The sequence below is a fragment of the Mobula hypostoma genome, chromosome 7 (assembly GCF_963921235.1).
Source record: "Mobula hypostoma chromosome 7, sMobHyp1.1, whole genome shotgun sequence".
Taxonomy (NCBI): domain Eukaryota; kingdom Metazoa; phylum Chordata; class Chondrichthyes; order Myliobatiformes; family Myliobatidae; genus Mobula; species Mobula hypostoma.
The window spans coordinates 45,992,003-46,009,868 of record NC_086103.1 but is presented as its reverse complement, the minus strand read 5'-3'; the positions used below and the strand labels follow the sequence as shown (position 1 = coordinate 46,009,868).

The following is a 17,866-nucleotide window of genomic DNA, read 5'->3' as shown; positions in this document are numbered from 1 at the left end:
CTACATGCTCTTCAGATACCAACACTGCTCTAGTTTCTACAGCACCTTGGCGTAGACAACTCCAGAGGTTCACCAGGTTCTGCAAGAAGCTCCTATGCACCTCCAATCTAACTGACACACTCAAAATGCTGGAGGAACTCAGCAGGCCAGGCAATATCTATGCAAAATAGTAAAGAGTTGACGTTTCCGCCCGAAGCATTGACTGTTTACTCTTTTCCACTGATACTGCCTGGTCTGCTGAGTTCTTCCAGCATTTTGTGTGTTTTGCTTGAATTTCCAGCATCTGCAGCATTTTCTCCTGTCCAATCTAAATGATCGCACTCTAATTTGAGATCTGAAATGTGAGAAGACGTAGCTTTCTCAGGTTCAGTGACTGAGTACATAACACATTGACTCGTGTCACTTTGGTGTTTCGAGCAGCGGCCAATCAGAGATCCGAAGCGTGAGAAGACGTAGCTCACTCCGGTTCACTGACTGAGTACTTAAAGCATCGAATCACAATTTTGAGCGGTGACCAATCAGCGATCGGGATTGATTGGCAAGAAAAAAAATGAACATAAGGCAGGGGCAAGTGGAGCGACCATTTTTTTAGAATAGACAGAATCTTGGACGATGTCTCCCATCTACTACATAATGTACTGGGTGGGCACAGGAGTACATTCAGCCAGAGACTCATTCCTCCGAGATGCAACACAGAGCATCATAGGAAGTCATTCCTGCCCGTGGCCATCAAACTTTACAACTCCTCCCTTGGAGGGCGAGACACCCTGAGCCAATAGACTGGTCCTGGACTTATTTCTCGGCATAATTTACATATTACTATTTAATTATTTATGGTTTTATCACTATTTAATTATTTAAGGTGCAACTGTAATGAAAACCAATTTCCCTCGAGATCAATAGAGTATGACTATGACTTAAAGTCTTCAGCAAGGTGAGGCTTCAGTCCAAGAAAGTGAAAAGAGGTAGCTAGGTTTTTTCCCCACAGTTTATTCATTCTTTTTCCTTCTTTATATTTGCTTAGTTAGAATACTAGGGATGGCAGGCAGGATAGCGGAATGCTCCTCTTGTGGGATATGGGAAGGCAAGGAGACCTCTGGTGTCCCTGACGACTACAACTACAAGCAGTTCATCCAGCTGCAGCTTCTAACAATCCACATTAAGGAGTTGGAGCTGGAACTGGATGGACTCCGGATCATTCAGGTGGCTGAGAGGGTGATAGATAGGACACATCAAGAGGTACAGTGACTTTAAGGAGTATTCACCCCCTTGGAAGTTTTCATGTTTTATTGTTTTACAACATTGAATCACAATGGATTTAATTTGGCTTTTTTGACACTGAAGCAGACAAAGACTCTTTTGTGTCAAAGTGAAAACAAATCTTTACAAAGTGATCTAAATTAATTACAAATACAAAACACAAAATGATTGCTTGCATAAGTATTCTCCCCCTTCAAGTCAATATTTAACAGTTGCACGGTTGGTGGCAACTATATCTTGAGTCTGTGTGGATAGGTCTCTATCACCTTTGCACAGCTTGTCACTGCAATTTTTCCCCATTCTTCGTTACAAAACTGCTCAAGCTCTGTCAGATTGCATGGGGTTCGGGAGTGAACAGCCCTTTTCAAGCCCAGCCACAAATTCTCAATTGGATTGAAGTCTGGTCTCTGACTTGGCCACTCTAGGACATTGTTGTTTTCAGGCCATTCCTGTGTCGCTTTGGCTTTATGCTTGGCGTCATTTTCCTGCTGGGAATCAAATCTTTCCCCCAAGTCACAGTTATCTTGCAGACTGCATCAGGTTTTCCTCCAGGATTTCCCTGTATTTTGCTGCATTCATTTTACACTCTACGTTCACAAGCCTTTCAGGGCCTGCTGCAGTGAAGCATACCCACAGCATGATGCAGCCACCACCATGCTTCATGGTAGGGATGGTGTGTTTTTGATGTGCAGTGTTTGGCTTACACCAAACATAGTGTTTAGTCTGATGGCCAAAGAGCTCAATTTTGGTTTCATCAGACCATAGAACATTCTTTCAGCTGACTTCAGAGTCTCTCACATGCAGACATCCCACCTCTCCTGGAAGTTCCAGGAGTCTTCCACATATTGATAGTGGCTCCCTGATGCCCGCAAATTATATACAATATCACAGAAATCAATTTTTTGAGAGCAAGCGAGGGAGCGAGAGAAAGCAAGCGAGAGCGACCACGAGAAAGAGAGCGCGCGCGAGAGCAAAAGCAAGCAAGAGCACGCTGTGGCAGAGTGTTCCAAAAAAAAAAGAAAATATAGAACATACGTCACCCCAGACTACACTAAAGTGTACCCCTGCCTAATAGGGGTCAGAAATAATGAGTGTTGCTCGCTGCACTGTTTGCAACAGTGACTTTTCTATTGCCCATGGTGGGTTAAGACTGTAAAAGACATGTTGAGGTGAGTTTAACAGGTGTCATTCGTTCATTAGCATAGCTAACGTTATTTAAACTAGCTGGCTAGCTGCGAAGGAGCTACTCTACTGCAGACATCCCACCTCTCCCGGAAGTTCCAGGAGTTTTCTGCAAATTGATGATGCTACCTCCCTGAAATGAGTTTTTGCAGGGTGGAATGTCTGCACATGCCTTCTGGCAAACTCTCGCTGAGATTTCATGTGAGTTTTTTTTTCCAACAGTGGCATTCTCTTTGCCAATCTCCCATAAACTACGACTAGTGAAGCACCCAAGCAACAGTTGTTGTATGTGCAGTCTCTCCCATCTCAGCCACTGAAGCTTGTAACTCCTGCAGAGTTGTCATAGGTCTCTTGGTGGCCTCTCTCACAAGGCCACTTCTTGCGCGGTCACTCAATTTCTGAGGACAGCCTGCTCTAGACAGAATTACAGCTGTGCCATATTCTTTCCATTTCTTCATGACTGACTTAACTGTACTCCAAGGGATATTCAGTGACTTGGAAATTTTCTTGTATCTATCTCCTGATTTGTGCTTTTAAATAACCTTTTTGCAGAGTTGCTTGGAGTGTTCTTTTGTCTTCATGGTGTAGTTTTTGCCAGGATACTGACTCACCAGCAGTTGGACCTTCTAGATACAGGTATATTTTACTACAATCAGTTGAAACTCCCTGACTGCACACAAGTCTCCAAAAACAGATTTCCATTTAACTAATTACGTGACATCTAAAACCAATTGACTGCACCAGTGATGTGAACACTGATGCAATCAATTATTTGGTGTTTTCTATTTGTAATTAATTTAGATCACTTTGTAGAGAGCTGTCCTCACTTTGACGTGAGCAAGACTTTTTCTGCTGATCAGTGTCAAAAAATTAAATCCACTGTAATTCAATGTTGTAAACCAATTAAGATGCGAAAACTTCCAACGGGGTGAATACTTTTTATAGGCACTGTAGTTACACCCAAGGTGCAGGACACAGGAAACGGTGACAGTCAGAAAGGGGAGAGTACCCCTGTGGATATCCCCCTCAGCAACAGGTCTACCACTTTGGATATTGTTGGTTGGGGGGAATGACCGAGCGGTAGAAGGTCACAGCAGTCAGGTCTCTGGCACGGATTCTGTCTCTGTGACTCAGAAGGGAAGCAGGGGAGAAGAAGCTCACTGTGGTGTTAGGGAATTCATTAGTTAGGGGAACAGAAAGGAAGTTCTGTGGATGAGAATGAGAATCCCAGATGATATGTTGGTTTCCGGGTGCCAGGGTCCAGGACACCTTGGATCGAGTCCTCGGCATTCTTAAGTGGGAGGGTAAACAGCTGGAGGTCGGGGCCCATGTAGGTACCAATGGCAAAGGTAGGAAGAGTGATGAGGTTTTGAAATGTGAGTTCTGGGAGTTAAGTGCTAAGTTAAAGGGCAGGACCTCCAGGGTTGTGGTCTCAAGATTGCTACTCATGCCACATGCTAGTGAGGCCACGACTAGGAAAATTATACAGTTTTAAGGAATTGGTGTAGGAGGAAAGGCATCAGATTTTTGGATCATTGGGCTCTCTTCCAGGTAAAGTGGGACCTGTACAGAAGGGATGGTTTGCACCTGAACTGGAGGGGGACTAATATCCTAGCGGTAAGGTTTGTTAGTGCTGCATGGTGGGGTTTCAACTAGAGTTGCAGGGAGATGGGAACCAGAGCGCCAGAACGATTATCAGAGAGGTTGTGGAGACAGATGTTGCTAAGATCTCCAACAAAGACAGGAATCAAAAGGTTGAGCATGGTGCGACTAGTGTCCTGAGCTGTGTATGTATCAATGCAAGAAATATCGTAGGAAAGGCTGATGAGCTCAGGGCATGGATAAACACGTGGAATTATATTGTAGCCATTATTAAGACTTGTTTGCAGGAGAGGCAGGACTGCAACTCAACATTCTGGGGTTCTGTTGTTTTAGACATGACAGATGGGAGGGATTAAAGGGAGGGGTGGCATTGCTAGTCAGGAAAAATGTCATGGCAGTGCTCTGTCAGGAAAGACCAGACAACTGATCTGGTGAGGTTGTATGGGTGGAACTGAGGAATAGGAAAGGTATGACCACGTTAATGGGGCTTTATTACAGACCACCCAACAGTCTGCAGGATTTAGAGGAACAAATTTGTAGAAAGATCACAGACTGTTGCAAGAAACATAAGGTTGTTATAGTAGGTGATTTTAACTTTCCACATATTTACTGGGAATCCCATATTGTTAAAGGACTAGATAGAAAAGAGTTTGTCAAATTTGTTCTGGAAAGTTTCCTTAATCAGTACATAGAAGTTTCAACAAGAGAGTGTGTGATACTTGATCTGCTATTAGGGAAGGAGGCAGGGCAGGTGACAGAAGTTTGTGCAGGGGAACACTTTGCATCTAGTAATTATGAAGCCATAATGTCATTTATTTCAAGGTATTTAGGGAAAAAGATAGGTCTAATCTTTAGGTTGAGATTCTAAATTGGAGAAAGGCCAAATTTAATGGTTTTAGAAATGACCTGACAAGTGTGGATTGGGACAGATTGTTTTCTGGCAAAGGTGTACTTTGTAAATGGGAGGTCTTCAAAAGTGAAATTTTGAGAGTACAAAGCTTGTATGTGCCTGTCAGAATAGAAGGTAAAGATAACAGGTTTAGGGAACCTTGGTTTTCAACGGATGTTGAGACTCTGGTTAAGAAAAAAAGAGGTGCAAAGCAGGTATAGGCAGGTAGGAACAAATGAGATGCTTATGGGTATAAGAAATGCAATAGAATGCTTAAGCAAGAAATCAGGAGGGCTAAAAGAAGGCATGAGGTTGCTCTTGCAGACGAGGTGAAGGAGAACACTAAGGGCTTCTACAGGTACGTTAAGAGTGAAAGAATTGCAAGGGACAAAACTGGTCCTCTGGAAGATCAGAATGGAAATCTGTGTGTGGAGCCAAAATAGAGGGGGGAGATCTTAAATGAATTTTTTGCATCTGTATTTACTCGGGAGATGGACACAGAGTTAATAGATGTGAGGCAAAATAGTATCACCTTCATAGACCCTATGCAGATTACAGAATAGAAAGTGTTTGCTGTCTTGAGGCAAATTAGGGTGGATAAATCCCCAGGGTCTGACAAGGTGTTCCTTTGGACCCTGTGGGAGGCAAGTGCAGAAATTGCTGGGGCCCTGGCAGAGATATTTAAATCAGTGTCAGCAACAGGTGTGTACCAGAGGATTGGAGAATAGCCTATGTTGTTCTGCTGCTTAAGAAAGGCTCTAAACATAAACCAGGAAATTATAGGCCGGTGAGCCTGACATTAGTGGTGGGAATGTTATTGGAAGTCCTTAAAGAGACTGGATATATGAGTACTTGGATAGACATGGACTGATTAGGGATAGTCATCATGGCTTTGAGCAAGGTAGGTCATGCCCAACCAATCTTATAGTTTTTTGAGGAAGGTACCCAGAAAATTGATGAGGGCAATACAGTGGATGTTGTCTACATGGACTTTAGCATGGCATTTGACAAGGTCCCCAAGTGGGAGGTTGGTCAAGAAGGTTCAGTCACTCAGCATTCAAGATGAGATAGTAAATTGGATTAGACATTGGCTTTGTGGGAGAAGCCAGAGAGTAGTAGTAGATGGTTGCCTGTCTGACAGGAGGCCTGTGACTAGTGGAGTGCGCAGGAACCGGTGCTAGGCCTGTTGTTGTTTATCATGAATATCAATGAACTCGATGATAATGTGACTAACTGGATCAGCAAATTTGTGGGTGACACCAAGATTGGAGGTGTAGTGGACAGCGAGGAAGACTACCAGAGCTTGCAGTGGGATCTGGACTAGCTGGAAATATGGGCTGTAAAATGGCAGATGGAATTTAGTGCAGATAAGTGCGAAGTGTAGGTCTTGTACTGTGAATGGCAGGGCACTGAGGAGTGTGGTATAACAAAGGGATCTGGGAATACAAGTCCATAATTCTTTGAAAGAGGCATCACAGGTAGAGGGGGTTGTAAAGAAAACTCTCATAAATCAAAGTATTGAGTACAGCGGATGGGGTGTTATATTGAAGTCATAAAAGATGTTGGTGAGGCCTAATTTGGAGTTTTGTGTGCGGTTTTGGTCATCTACCTACAGAAAAGACATAAGAGACATCCCACCTCTCCCAGAAGTTCCGGGAGTTTCCCGCATATTGATAGCGGCTCCCCGATGCCTGGAAATTATATACAATATCCTGGAAATCGATTTTTTTTGAGAGGAAGAGGGAGAGCAAGAGCGAGCATCCTGATTGGTCTCTCTTCGTGCTAAGTAGACCTATCAGTTCTCCCTATGGGCGGGCTTTACAGTCGACCTCAAAAATAATGACAGTGTTGCTCGCTGCACTGTTTGCAATAGTAACTTTTCTATTACCCATGGTGGGTTAAAATGTAAACAACATGTTGAGGAGAGTTTAACAGGTGTCATTCGTTCATTAGCATAGCTAATGTTATTTAAACTGGCTGGCTGCTAAGGAGCTACGCTATTGATGTCCTACGTGATGAGGCCAATCTCCCTGTAGACTTGCTTAAAGTTGTAATAGAATAAACATGATAATATAAGTACATATTTTAATGTCACATTTTCTGCATATACCCAACTTGGTTTACAGATTAGACAAAATCACTAAACAAAGTATTACATACACCCTTGGAGGTCAACGGGGGGGGGCCAGGGGTGGGGGTGCTACCTCCCTGAAATGAGTTTTTGCGGGGTAGGATATCTGACATAAATAAAGTTGAATGAGTACAGAGAAAATTTACAAGGATTTTGCTGGGTCTAGAGGAGGACCTGAGTTATAAGGGAAGATTAAATAGGTTAGGATTTTATTCCTTAGAATTAGAAGATTGAGGGGAGATTTGATAGAGGTACATACAATTATGAGGGGTATAGATCGGGTAAATGCAAGCAGGCTTTTTCCACTGAGGTTGGATGAGACTACAACTAGAGGTCATGGGTTAAGGGTAAAATGTGAAAAGTTTCAGAGGAACATGAGGGGAAACTTCTTCACTTAGAGGGTTGCGACAATGTGGACCAAGCTGCTGGTGCAAGTGGTGCACTTTCAATGTTTAAGAGAAGTTTGGATAGCTATATGAATGGTAGGGGTATGGAGGGCTATGGTCCTGGTTCAGGTCGATGGGAATAGGCAGTTTAAATGGTTTAGCATAGATTAGATGGGCTGAAGGGTCTGTTGCTGTGCTGTACTTTTCTATGACTTTACATCTTGACATCTACCCTTGTGAGGTTTCTTAATGACCTTCTGTACCACAGTCATTTGTCTAACCTCCAAAGAGTAATGGATTTACAGGTTTCCCCCGCTATCCGAAGGTAGAGCGTTCCTATGAACGGTTCGTAAGCTGGAATGTCATAAAGTGAATAAGCAATTACCATTTATTAACATGGGAAAAATTTTTGAGTGTTCGCAGACCCAAAAAATAACCTACAAAATCATGCCAAAAAACACATAAAACCTAAAATAACAGTAATATATAGTAAAAGCAGGAATGATATGATAAATACACAGCCTATATAAAGTAGAAATACTTTTCTGCAATCGTTGAAGCATTGTCTAGTGCAGCGAAAATCTCACGCAAGCGCTCTCAGCAGAAACACTCACTCCAGTAACCTTTAAGCTATGAAACTTCCAAATCATACCAAATAACACATAAAAATACACAGCCTATATAAAGTAGAAATCATGTATGTACAGTGTAGTATCACTTACCGGAATCGGGAAGACAGCGAGCACATTGATGATGGTGTGTTAGACTGAGTCGTCAGAGGTTGGGGTGGTGGGACACTGGGGTGTCATCTCATCATTGTCTGTTTCCATCAGGGCAGGCAGGTCATCTTCTTCTATGTCTGCCTGCCTCGATGTCAAAGGTCGAGTTTCGTCGTCTGCTGTGGCTGATGTGGAAGACTTGAAGAACGACAGTATGCTTGACTGCTTAGCCTCGCGCATTTTTCTATCATACAGTTCTTTGTAAGCACTCAAACCATCCTACAAATATGCTCTAAACCTACATATCATTTCAAAATTAAAGTCGTACTTTACCGCAATTATTGTTGTCAATTGCAGCAAAAATCTCACGCAGTTGCTTCACGTTCAGTTCCTGGACGACTTCACTTCCAGTCCGTTCGCTACTGCATTTGGTTTCGATTGTTATCCTTTCCTCTTCCAATTGCATCAGCTCTTGTTCATGGGATGCCAAAACCTCTTCAACATCATCTTCGTCAACTTCCACAAGTCTAACTCACTTTGTCCTTACTTCGTTCACCACAATCGAAACGCTTAATTATATCTAGTTTTACGCTAAGTGTAACACCCTTACGAGATCTTTTAGGCTTTTCCGATACTTTAGAACTCATCTTGTTAACAGATGCTCAAAATAAATCAACATAAAGCACAGCTGCTCACAGGCACGTGTTTAAACAATGCCGGCTAGAATGCAGTTCCGGGAGAGGAGCTTGGCTCACTGCCTTTTTTCGTCACAGTGAAAATACCTTCTGTTAGTGAAAACAGGTAACTAATGTCGGTCTTTCGTAACAGCAAGGTGTCGTAAAGCGAACGTTCGAAAAGCAGGAGACACCGGTAGTTTTACTTTAGTCTCTCATGCTCAGACAACCCTCTCATCCAAGAAACAGGCCTAGCAAATCTCTCTGGTGCTCTTCAATGGCATTATATTTATTCTTAATAATGAGACAAACTGTTCAGAGTGCTATCAGTGTGGTCTTGCCAAATCCTGCATAATTGTAACAATACTTCCCTATTTCTAAACTCCAAGTCACATGAGCCAGAATGAATTTAAGGTAAAATATATTCAAATGATATATTTGAGGGCAATAGAGAAATGAGTCTGCTCAAAATGAGGCCTGAAGGGAACATAAGAAAGCAATAGCCACTATTTTTAGAGATGCCCCTTGCTACATATGCTACTTTCACAGTTCCGGGCAAAAAATGTTTCATCTGATCAGATGATAAAAGAGATTACAGAATCACTTCAATTCAGCACTTTCCAAGATCATAGAAAACTACGAATTTGGAACCAGGAGCAAAAGGCCAGGTGAGGCCATTAGTCATTAATCTGTTTTACTGAAGAATCTGTCTCAGTACTATGGTTTTCATTCCTTCATGAATCTAGTGCCTTCAGCCAGATTCCTGTACAGTTTAACACACAAGCAAATTTAATGTAAATTCTGAAGTGTACAAAACGTAACATTTAAGTTCAAAATTGCCTCAATCATGGCTTCCAAAAATGTTTTTTTTAATTCAACTAGAACCTAATATCAATGAAGTTATATTTGGGCAAACAGCAGTAGCTAAGGCAGTAGTTCTGATGCCAAACCCAAATTACATGAGTGAGTTTGGTGTGAAAGGCAAAGCAGACTGTAGTAACTGCAGAGGTCATTCGTCACAGGTATGCTAGTTTAGACCTGTGAAATTCTTCAACTCCAAAGAAAATGTTCAAATGGCCTCATTTCTAAAAGGTTAGACCCAGTTCTGCCAAAATGTGTTCTCAATACAATTATAAAACAAATCAAGGGAGTTTTGGAAATGATTCCATCTTCAACGATGGCAGAGAGTGCATAAGCATAAAAAAGATCAATGTATTTGCATTCATTAAGGATCAACTTTAATCACCATATACGTTTACACATATAAGGAATTTGCCAAGGTGCATTGGCATAATATGCAACAAAAAAAACAACTTTCAACAATTACAATGAGTAAAGAATGATAATGTTAAAGTACAAATATGGAATAAAATGTGCATAAATGCATAAATAACAACTCTGGTTCCTTTAAGTCATCCCTGCCATGAGAAAAGCAAATCTTTAGCCAACTTGCTTCACTCTATGTGTAATCAAGAAATGCTGTCAACACTGGATGCATCAAAGTCACTGGCCCAAAATTCACCTTGGCTTGAAGTTGAAGTCTTCCGTGTCTGACCCAAATGAACGTCTAGCCAAGTTACAACACTGCCATCTGCTGGCTAATCTGGAAAATACAGTTCACACAAACCAGCAAAAAAAATCACTTCTCTTTACAGTACCTCCCCACTCTTCATCAACAAGATGATGAAAAACATTATCAACAGTGCTATCAATAAACAGTTGATTGCCAATGTGCAGCTTATGTTCTTCCAGGACCACTCAGCTCCAAATTTCATTTTAGCTTCACTATAATCTTGAGTCCATTACAGGAGCATGCAGGTGCCAAGCACCGTGGCCTGAAACACCACTTCCCTACATGTGAAGGACTCTTCAGCCCCTTCTAAACCCACTACTGGAGTGTCAGCAAGTTATTGTCAACTCCTGAGGGAGGTGAGGGTGAGGGTATTAGGTGGGAGGAGAATGAGGTGGGTGAAGAGAAAAAGAAGAGGAAAATAGGAATCCAATCCATCAGAGAGTGACAACACTTGGCATCAAGAGGATTTACTAAGATTGATGTCAATAGGACTCGAGGGAGAAAACTCTTAGACTTATACCTATTACACAGGAAGATGGTTGTAATTGTTGGCCAATTCAGAACCTTGCTTGAAGCAACCACATAAGGACTGTGCCGAAACAGCAATTTTTTTGGGCACAAATTCTGCTGTGCTCGACTTATCTATTGTCATCAAATATAGAATGCTCTCCGCCCTGTTTATGTCAGTGCAAACAATACATAATGCTCAGCACAATCCAGGGTAAAGTACCCCATTTGCTCTGGATTATGAACATTGACTTTCTCTTCCTTCAATGCACTGGAACTGGAAGATGATCAAAGGAGCATCTCTACCAAAATGTACATGTAATTTGTCAAGAGTCCTCTTGCTGCCCCAGGCACCCCAGGGTTTCAAATACCATAGATTAGAAAGTGATCTTCACAGTGCTCCTGAAGATTAACCATTTAAGTAATGGACTACTTTCCTTGTTCTGCAAGATCAAGTATTCTGTGGTGGTAATGGGTGAGATGATATAGATGTGAAATAGACCAGATGTCCTCTACTCAATTTCCCAAACCTTTGAAGAGAGCACCTTATTGTACCAAGATGTCATTTTAACTTCTTACTATCTATCCCCTGCTTTTTTGCATGATTGCCAGAGTAATGTTCAATTTTGCTTTGTTAAATTCAGAGAAACTTTGATGGGACAAATAAAAATTACTTCCAGGTCATTCCTAATTTTCAGTTCTATTCACAAAATGTTCATTTCCTTTCCCATAACGTTCTGAGATGAAGGTGGCATTTGTGCTCATTAGGCCCTAAAGTACCAATGCCAATCTTTCAACATCTCCATCAGGAAGGTCTCAGAGTTGTCCATTTATTTCCCAAACAAAGAGGTAGCTTGCCTTTTGGTTTGCGAGTTGGTACAGTCCTTGATTTGAGTTTGTTCCAGAACCGTCCCAAATGCTTCTTCACTACATCGGTGCTGGCTCGTATGCTCGTGCAGAAATAATCAATTTCATCACCACCTTCACCATGGCCTACGCTGCCTTCAAATTCATCTACACCACCTCTGACACTTCTTTCTTTTCTGGATCTCGGCGTCTCCATCACAGGATACAGGCTTTCCATTGAGACCGTTTATAAACCCACTAATTCCCACAGCTTCCTCAACTATACTCCCACCCTGCCTGCAGTAAGGAAGCCATCTCACTTACACAGTTCCGCTACCTCGGCCCCATCTGTTTTCAAAATGAGGCTGTCTGCTGCAGAACTTCTGGGTTGTCCTCCTTTTACAGAAGTGTTGCTTCCCCTCTGCCACAGTAGACTGAGTTCTCATGCTTATTTCCTTAATTTCCAGCAAATCTGCACTGATTCCCTTCCCCCTTCTCCCCAGGCAGGATATTAGAGTTCTTTTGATCCTTACCTTTCATCCCATATGCAACACATTGAAGACTGTCAAAATGTCGGAGGGCTTGAGAGGTGTCCCACATGTAGGTGGGAAGGGACTGGACAAAAGGAGACAAGGTAGTGTCGGTGTATGAAGAGATAAGTTCAGTGGAGTAGGAGCAGGCAGGAAATTCCAGGTCTGCCAGTGCAATCCTGTTTATGGATCTGCAACAAGCAGAGGAGTGTTAGGTTCAGAGCAACACTTGTTCCTATACTTGATCCCTTGCCATCATCCAGGGATATAAACACCCACCGCAAGTGAGACCTCATCAATTGCATTTGATATTCTCAATATGGCCTCTTCTACATCGATGAGACCAAGTGTAGATTAGGTGACTGTTTTGCAGAGCACCTGCACTCCGTTCATAATGGTCTTCTTGCATGTCATCTCAGCTCCCGCCCCATTTATACCCCAACCTTTCCCTCTGCAACAATAGGTCAATAGGTACATTCGATGTCAGAGAAATGTATACAATATACACCCTGAAATTCTTTTTCTTCGCAAACATCCATGAAAATGGAGGAGTGCTCCAAAGAATGAATGACAGTTAAACATTAGAACCCAAAGCCCCCCACAGCTCCCCCCACCCATGCACAAGCAGCAGCAAAGCAACGATCCCCTTCCCCCACAGCAAAACATCAATAAAGATCCCAAATTCTACTCGTTCAGCCAGCAATTCAACATACCACAGGCTCTCTCTTTCTCCCTAATAAGAGAAAAAGAGGTGGCCCTGTTTCACAGCAAGAGGGGAGACATATCAAGCAACTCACTGATTTATGGTGTTAAAAGTCTGTCACATTGCTTTTTCCAAGCCCTGTGCCCAGAGAGCTCGGGTCTCTGGACACGCATCCAGCAGCCAAACCGTTGCTCCTGATGTTCCGTGTTCTCCTGCGATGCCTCAGACAGGGGCACCAGCCTTGAATCGGCCTGTATCCAAGGCCATGAAAATCCGGCAGCCTGAACAGTGAGGCCAAATGCAAACTCGGAGAACAGTGTCTCATATTCCACTTGGGTAGTATATAACCTAATGGCACAAGCATTGAATTTGCCAGTTTCAGGTCTCTTTACTCCATGTTCCTTTACCATTCCTATCCTTCCAACTCTTCCTTCATTCACCTTCTCAATTCCTCCCTTGTCACCTGCCCCCAATTGATATCACTTTGATTCATTACACTTCCTCATCCGGGTCCACGTCAATGTCCCCTCTAATCTGTAATGACCAGTGTCCGCAAAACTCTGTACTATGCAACTTTTTGCCCAGTGACAACAACATGTGCGCAATGAATTTTATATATAGAGGGATTCATTTTAACAGTGAGCGAAACACTTCTTTGGAAGTTGACATAGTGAAATCAATAATTTCTTCAATAAAAACAGTATTGTAAGCCAGTTCTAAAATCTGCAGACAAATCATCACAAACTCCTCGTTGTCAACACCATCCACATCAGAAACCAGAAAAGGAAATGTGATTGTGTACGACCATGAAATATACTTAACATGCCAACAAGGTAGAGGGTGACAACCTTTTGTGTGCAGTTCAAATTCCTTTATGCGCTAGTAGCAAAAGATGTGTGTGTGCGCGCTCACCTCAGAGGGAACATTGGTCTATGTGCCTATTACCACACATCTAGTCACCTGGGTTTCTTCGCCCTTGTCTACCCCCATTTGCCCATCATCTCTCCCTTACATGATTCCACAACCTTTTTCTACCTTCCCTCTCCCCTCCCTCTATTTGACTCCATTTACCAATCCTCCCACTTGCCTCGCTCTGCCCAATTTTTTGAGCCAACACACACAAAACGCTGGAGAAATTCAGCATGCCAGGCAACATCTAGGAAAAGAGTACAGTCGACGTTTCAGAAACCCAGCCGAAACAATGCTGCCTGGCCTGCTGAGTTCCTCCAGCATTTTGTGTGTGTTGCTTGGATTTCCAACATCTGCAGATTTTCTCTTGTTTGTGATTGGACTGCCCGAGTTTTTGCCTTCTTATCTGTTTCCGCCTATCACCCACCAGCCTCTGTCTTAAAACTTCACCCTCCCCCATTTGGTTCCATGTATCCAGCATCCCCCACCTCACCCTGTTCCACTGCTATCAGCTCCAGTGCCATCCCACCCTGTCCTTTCTTTATACTGTCTGTCTTCACTCCACACTTGCAGTTCTTTTTTTAATATAATTTGTATTGAGTTTTCGAAGTGATTACATAGAATGATAGTAACTACCCTCCCCCCTCCCCTTAACCCTTCCCTCCGATATATACCCCTACCTGAAAAAAAAGAAAAAAAGAAAAAGAAAGAAGAACTGCCTGGATATTGGAAGGTTTCCACATGCTCCATGGGATTCAAAATAAATTTAGTATATTTATTTATTACTTTCCCCAAGAGACCAACATCTTTATCATCAGAGCAACTAAATATGCATTTGCTGTATAAATATTCATGAGAGTCCATAATTCGGAAGAAGGTTGACAGTGTATAATCACATATCTCCCCGCAGAATCGGTTATTACATTTTGTATTCTAATTGGTAATGTTTTATTGATCAAAATTGCTACTCCCCTCGCTTTTGAATTAAATGAAGCCGCAACAACACTACCCACCCAATCTCCCTTTAATTTCTGATGTTCTGTTTCTGTTAGAAGTGTTTCCTGCAAGAAGGCTAAATCTACCTTCATTTTCTTAATATGTGTTAAGATTCTTTTTCTTTTCACCGGTCCATTAAGCCCATTAACATTAAAACTCAAAAAAATTCAATAAATTAGTCGTTATTCTTAACAAAGTTACTCCAATCTAAAATGTTACTTAACATCTTAACTCTCATAGTTCCTTGGGGAATCTCTTTAAACTTCACCATGTTGCTATGTGTTTCCCTCCCAATCATCCAGGCAAAAAGAAAGAAATAAAAGATAGATATGATACAAAAAGAAAAATAACAAAATACCCCCCAGTTCCAGTTCTGCTGCAGGGTTTTGAACTGCAGTATTGACCATCCCTCTATCTCCACAGATACTGCTCGATCTGCTAAATTCCTCCAGCAGTATGTCCTTTACTGATGATTCCAGCACCTTGTGTCTCCAGAAAACAGAGGAACACCCCTTTATCAACTTGCTCCAATGCAGGAATAAATATAGATTGGCCGTCATCTCTGTTCATGATAAAGCCAGGGTCAGCTCTGGAGAGTAATCAGAAGGCATGCTTTCTTAACTTCTTTTGGCACTGCTGTTAATGACATGGAGTTGGAAAATTCATCATTTAGTGGAAATGAAGAATCATCCAAATGCCTAAAGAGAAAAGATGCTGCTTTTCCACTTAACAGGGGTAGGCAGTCACTGGTGAGTGGTTTGTGATGAGAATGGGGATGTGGGGACTTGGGTGACAACATCTCTAGTACTACAGTATGTCCAGTTAGAGTTGGCACATTTGATTGGCTAAAGCAAATATGCACTGATCTAAGTATCGCTAGGAGAAAGATGAGTACACCATTGGGAAAATTAAGATAATCATAAAAAATAATTCAAATTTCCAGGGACCTGTTCCACCTACAGAAATTGTGAATTATCAAACTTGCAGGGGGTCAGAGGTTAAGCCAGTGAGAGAAGTGCCTTGTTCTTCCCAGGTGCAGAGTCGCCTTGACAGTCTTGGCTCTTTCAATTATTTCTCCTAACCCAACAAGCATCTTCTAGCCTGCTAAGAGTCGGATTTTCGTCACATCCGGCCCTCCTTACCAATAGGCAACGCCACCATTCCTCCACCTCCCCAACAAGCAACTCAGCGGCCAGAAGGCCAGCTATCTATGGGCATTTGGACGCCAATGTTCTGCAAAATTTATATGAAGTTCAAGTCCAAAAGTAGCGCAGGAGTAGCCCCCCCCCAGTGATTTATTTTACGATTTCTGATCTAAAATGAAAATTCAGTGCTCTTGAAATTTACATCCTTCCTTATGAAGGTAAACATGAGCTTCCAATTCTGGTGTTTTGTTTTGAGTATTGTCACATATATTTTAGGGTATAGTGGGTCGTAAAGGAGACTTGGGACTGCCGGGAATTCCAGGACAGAAAGGCGACAAAGGAGAAACTGGTTCACTTGGTCCACCAGTGAGTATCAATCCCAAAACTAATTGTGTAACTTCAGCTTCAGTAACTAATAACACAAAGTATAGTAGGCACCTTTGAGCACACTAGCCAGTTGAATTTCCAACTCTTATTCTCTTATGGTTGTCCACGTTTATCTCTCTAAAGCTGAGTCTTGATGTGCATCATTCCTAAAATCACTAAAGAATGTTACCTAATTACAGTTCTGCTATTTTTAAATCTCTGGTTAATGCAGCACAAAAATTAGACTATTTCTGCTTTCTGTTTAGGGGGAACAGGGTTTGAATGGTGATAAAGGTGAAAAGGGTGATGCTGGTGTAAAAGGTGATAGAGGATTCCCTGGTGTACAGGTATGTGAACAAGTATCTCTCTTTAACAAATGGGGAACACTTTGGTTTATCTGAACAGTTTCATCTAAACATTATATTATTATTTTGTTAGAATAGTTAATACAGAAAATGATGATTTTGGTTTATAAGCAATTGCAAGTTTAATTCAGTGAAGGGGTTTTAATTTGTGGAATGGAATGGGTTGGGACAGGATGGGTAGGTACATAAAAACTGTGACGTATTCACACCTGACACAGATCCATCTGCACAGTGCCACATTTCGTGCTTGACTGCATGCATTTGGCGCATTTAACACACGTGTTGAAAAGGCCACCTCAGAAATCTAAACGGTATTTGCCTACAAGGATATTGAGAATTATGACGGTGTAGTGCACAAGGGAGAGGAATAGAGGTGGAGAATAATTTAGGAGCTAAACAATCATCTCCTCATGAGGAGGAGCCCGGGACTGAGAGCAATATGAAAGTGGAACACTTATTAGACGTTCTTCCTTGAAATTCTCAATAGTGCAGCCTCACACAGGGGAAAATGTAATCCATTGCTCACCTCCCTTTGCCCGGTGCAGTCCTTCAATCAAACGTGCAATCATTGCACACCCATCCCAATGGCTCAGTCATTTTACTGATGTGTCACGAAGGGTGCGTTAGTACTTGGTACACAAATAATGGAGAACTACCAGCTTCAGTTGACTGCACTCCCTTGTAATCAATCTGGTTCTCTTTTTCATACTCTTTAGATTCTATGTTCACTCAAAAAATTACTATTCTGCTACATATGATTTAAAGTAAATATGAATGAAATGTGCATTTGGCAACACCAAAAACCCGAGTCTGCCAGGTTAACCAAGTTTTATAGTAGTTTAATGTGTCTTTCAGTAAATAAAGCCATTCTTTTAATTGACTAGTTTTCCCATTCTTACTTGTTGAATTTTATCTGTGTGTTTCTTTGTCAAGTTAAAACCTCTGTGTCTGTTCCTATGGGGAGATTCTTGACTGGTCCTCCAGTGAGATGCTACTTAGCAATGTGTTGAGTCAGATCATACAGTCGACTGCTCGCCGGCTGTTGACTGGATACTCACAGTCACGACATCTGCAGTTCCTCAT

The 17,866-nt window shown here is 42.0% G+C and overlaps 1 protein-coding gene across 1 annotated transcript in view; it reads left to right on the top strand.

Moving 5' to 3' along the window:
* The window catches only part of LOC134349899 (collagen alpha-1(XXIII) chain-like), a 165,477-nt gene that overhangs the window by 137,135 nt on the left and 10,476 nt on the right, over positions 1 to 17,866 (top strand). Inside the window, exons 10-11 of the mRNA XM_063054862.1 lie at positions 16,329 to 16,418; positions 16,685 to 16,765. Coding sequence (XP_062910932.1) covers positions 16,329 to 16,418; positions 16,685 to 16,765 — 171 coding nt within the window. The remainder of the gene's footprint in view (positions 1 to 16,328; positions 16,419 to 16,684; positions 16,766 to 17,866) is intronic.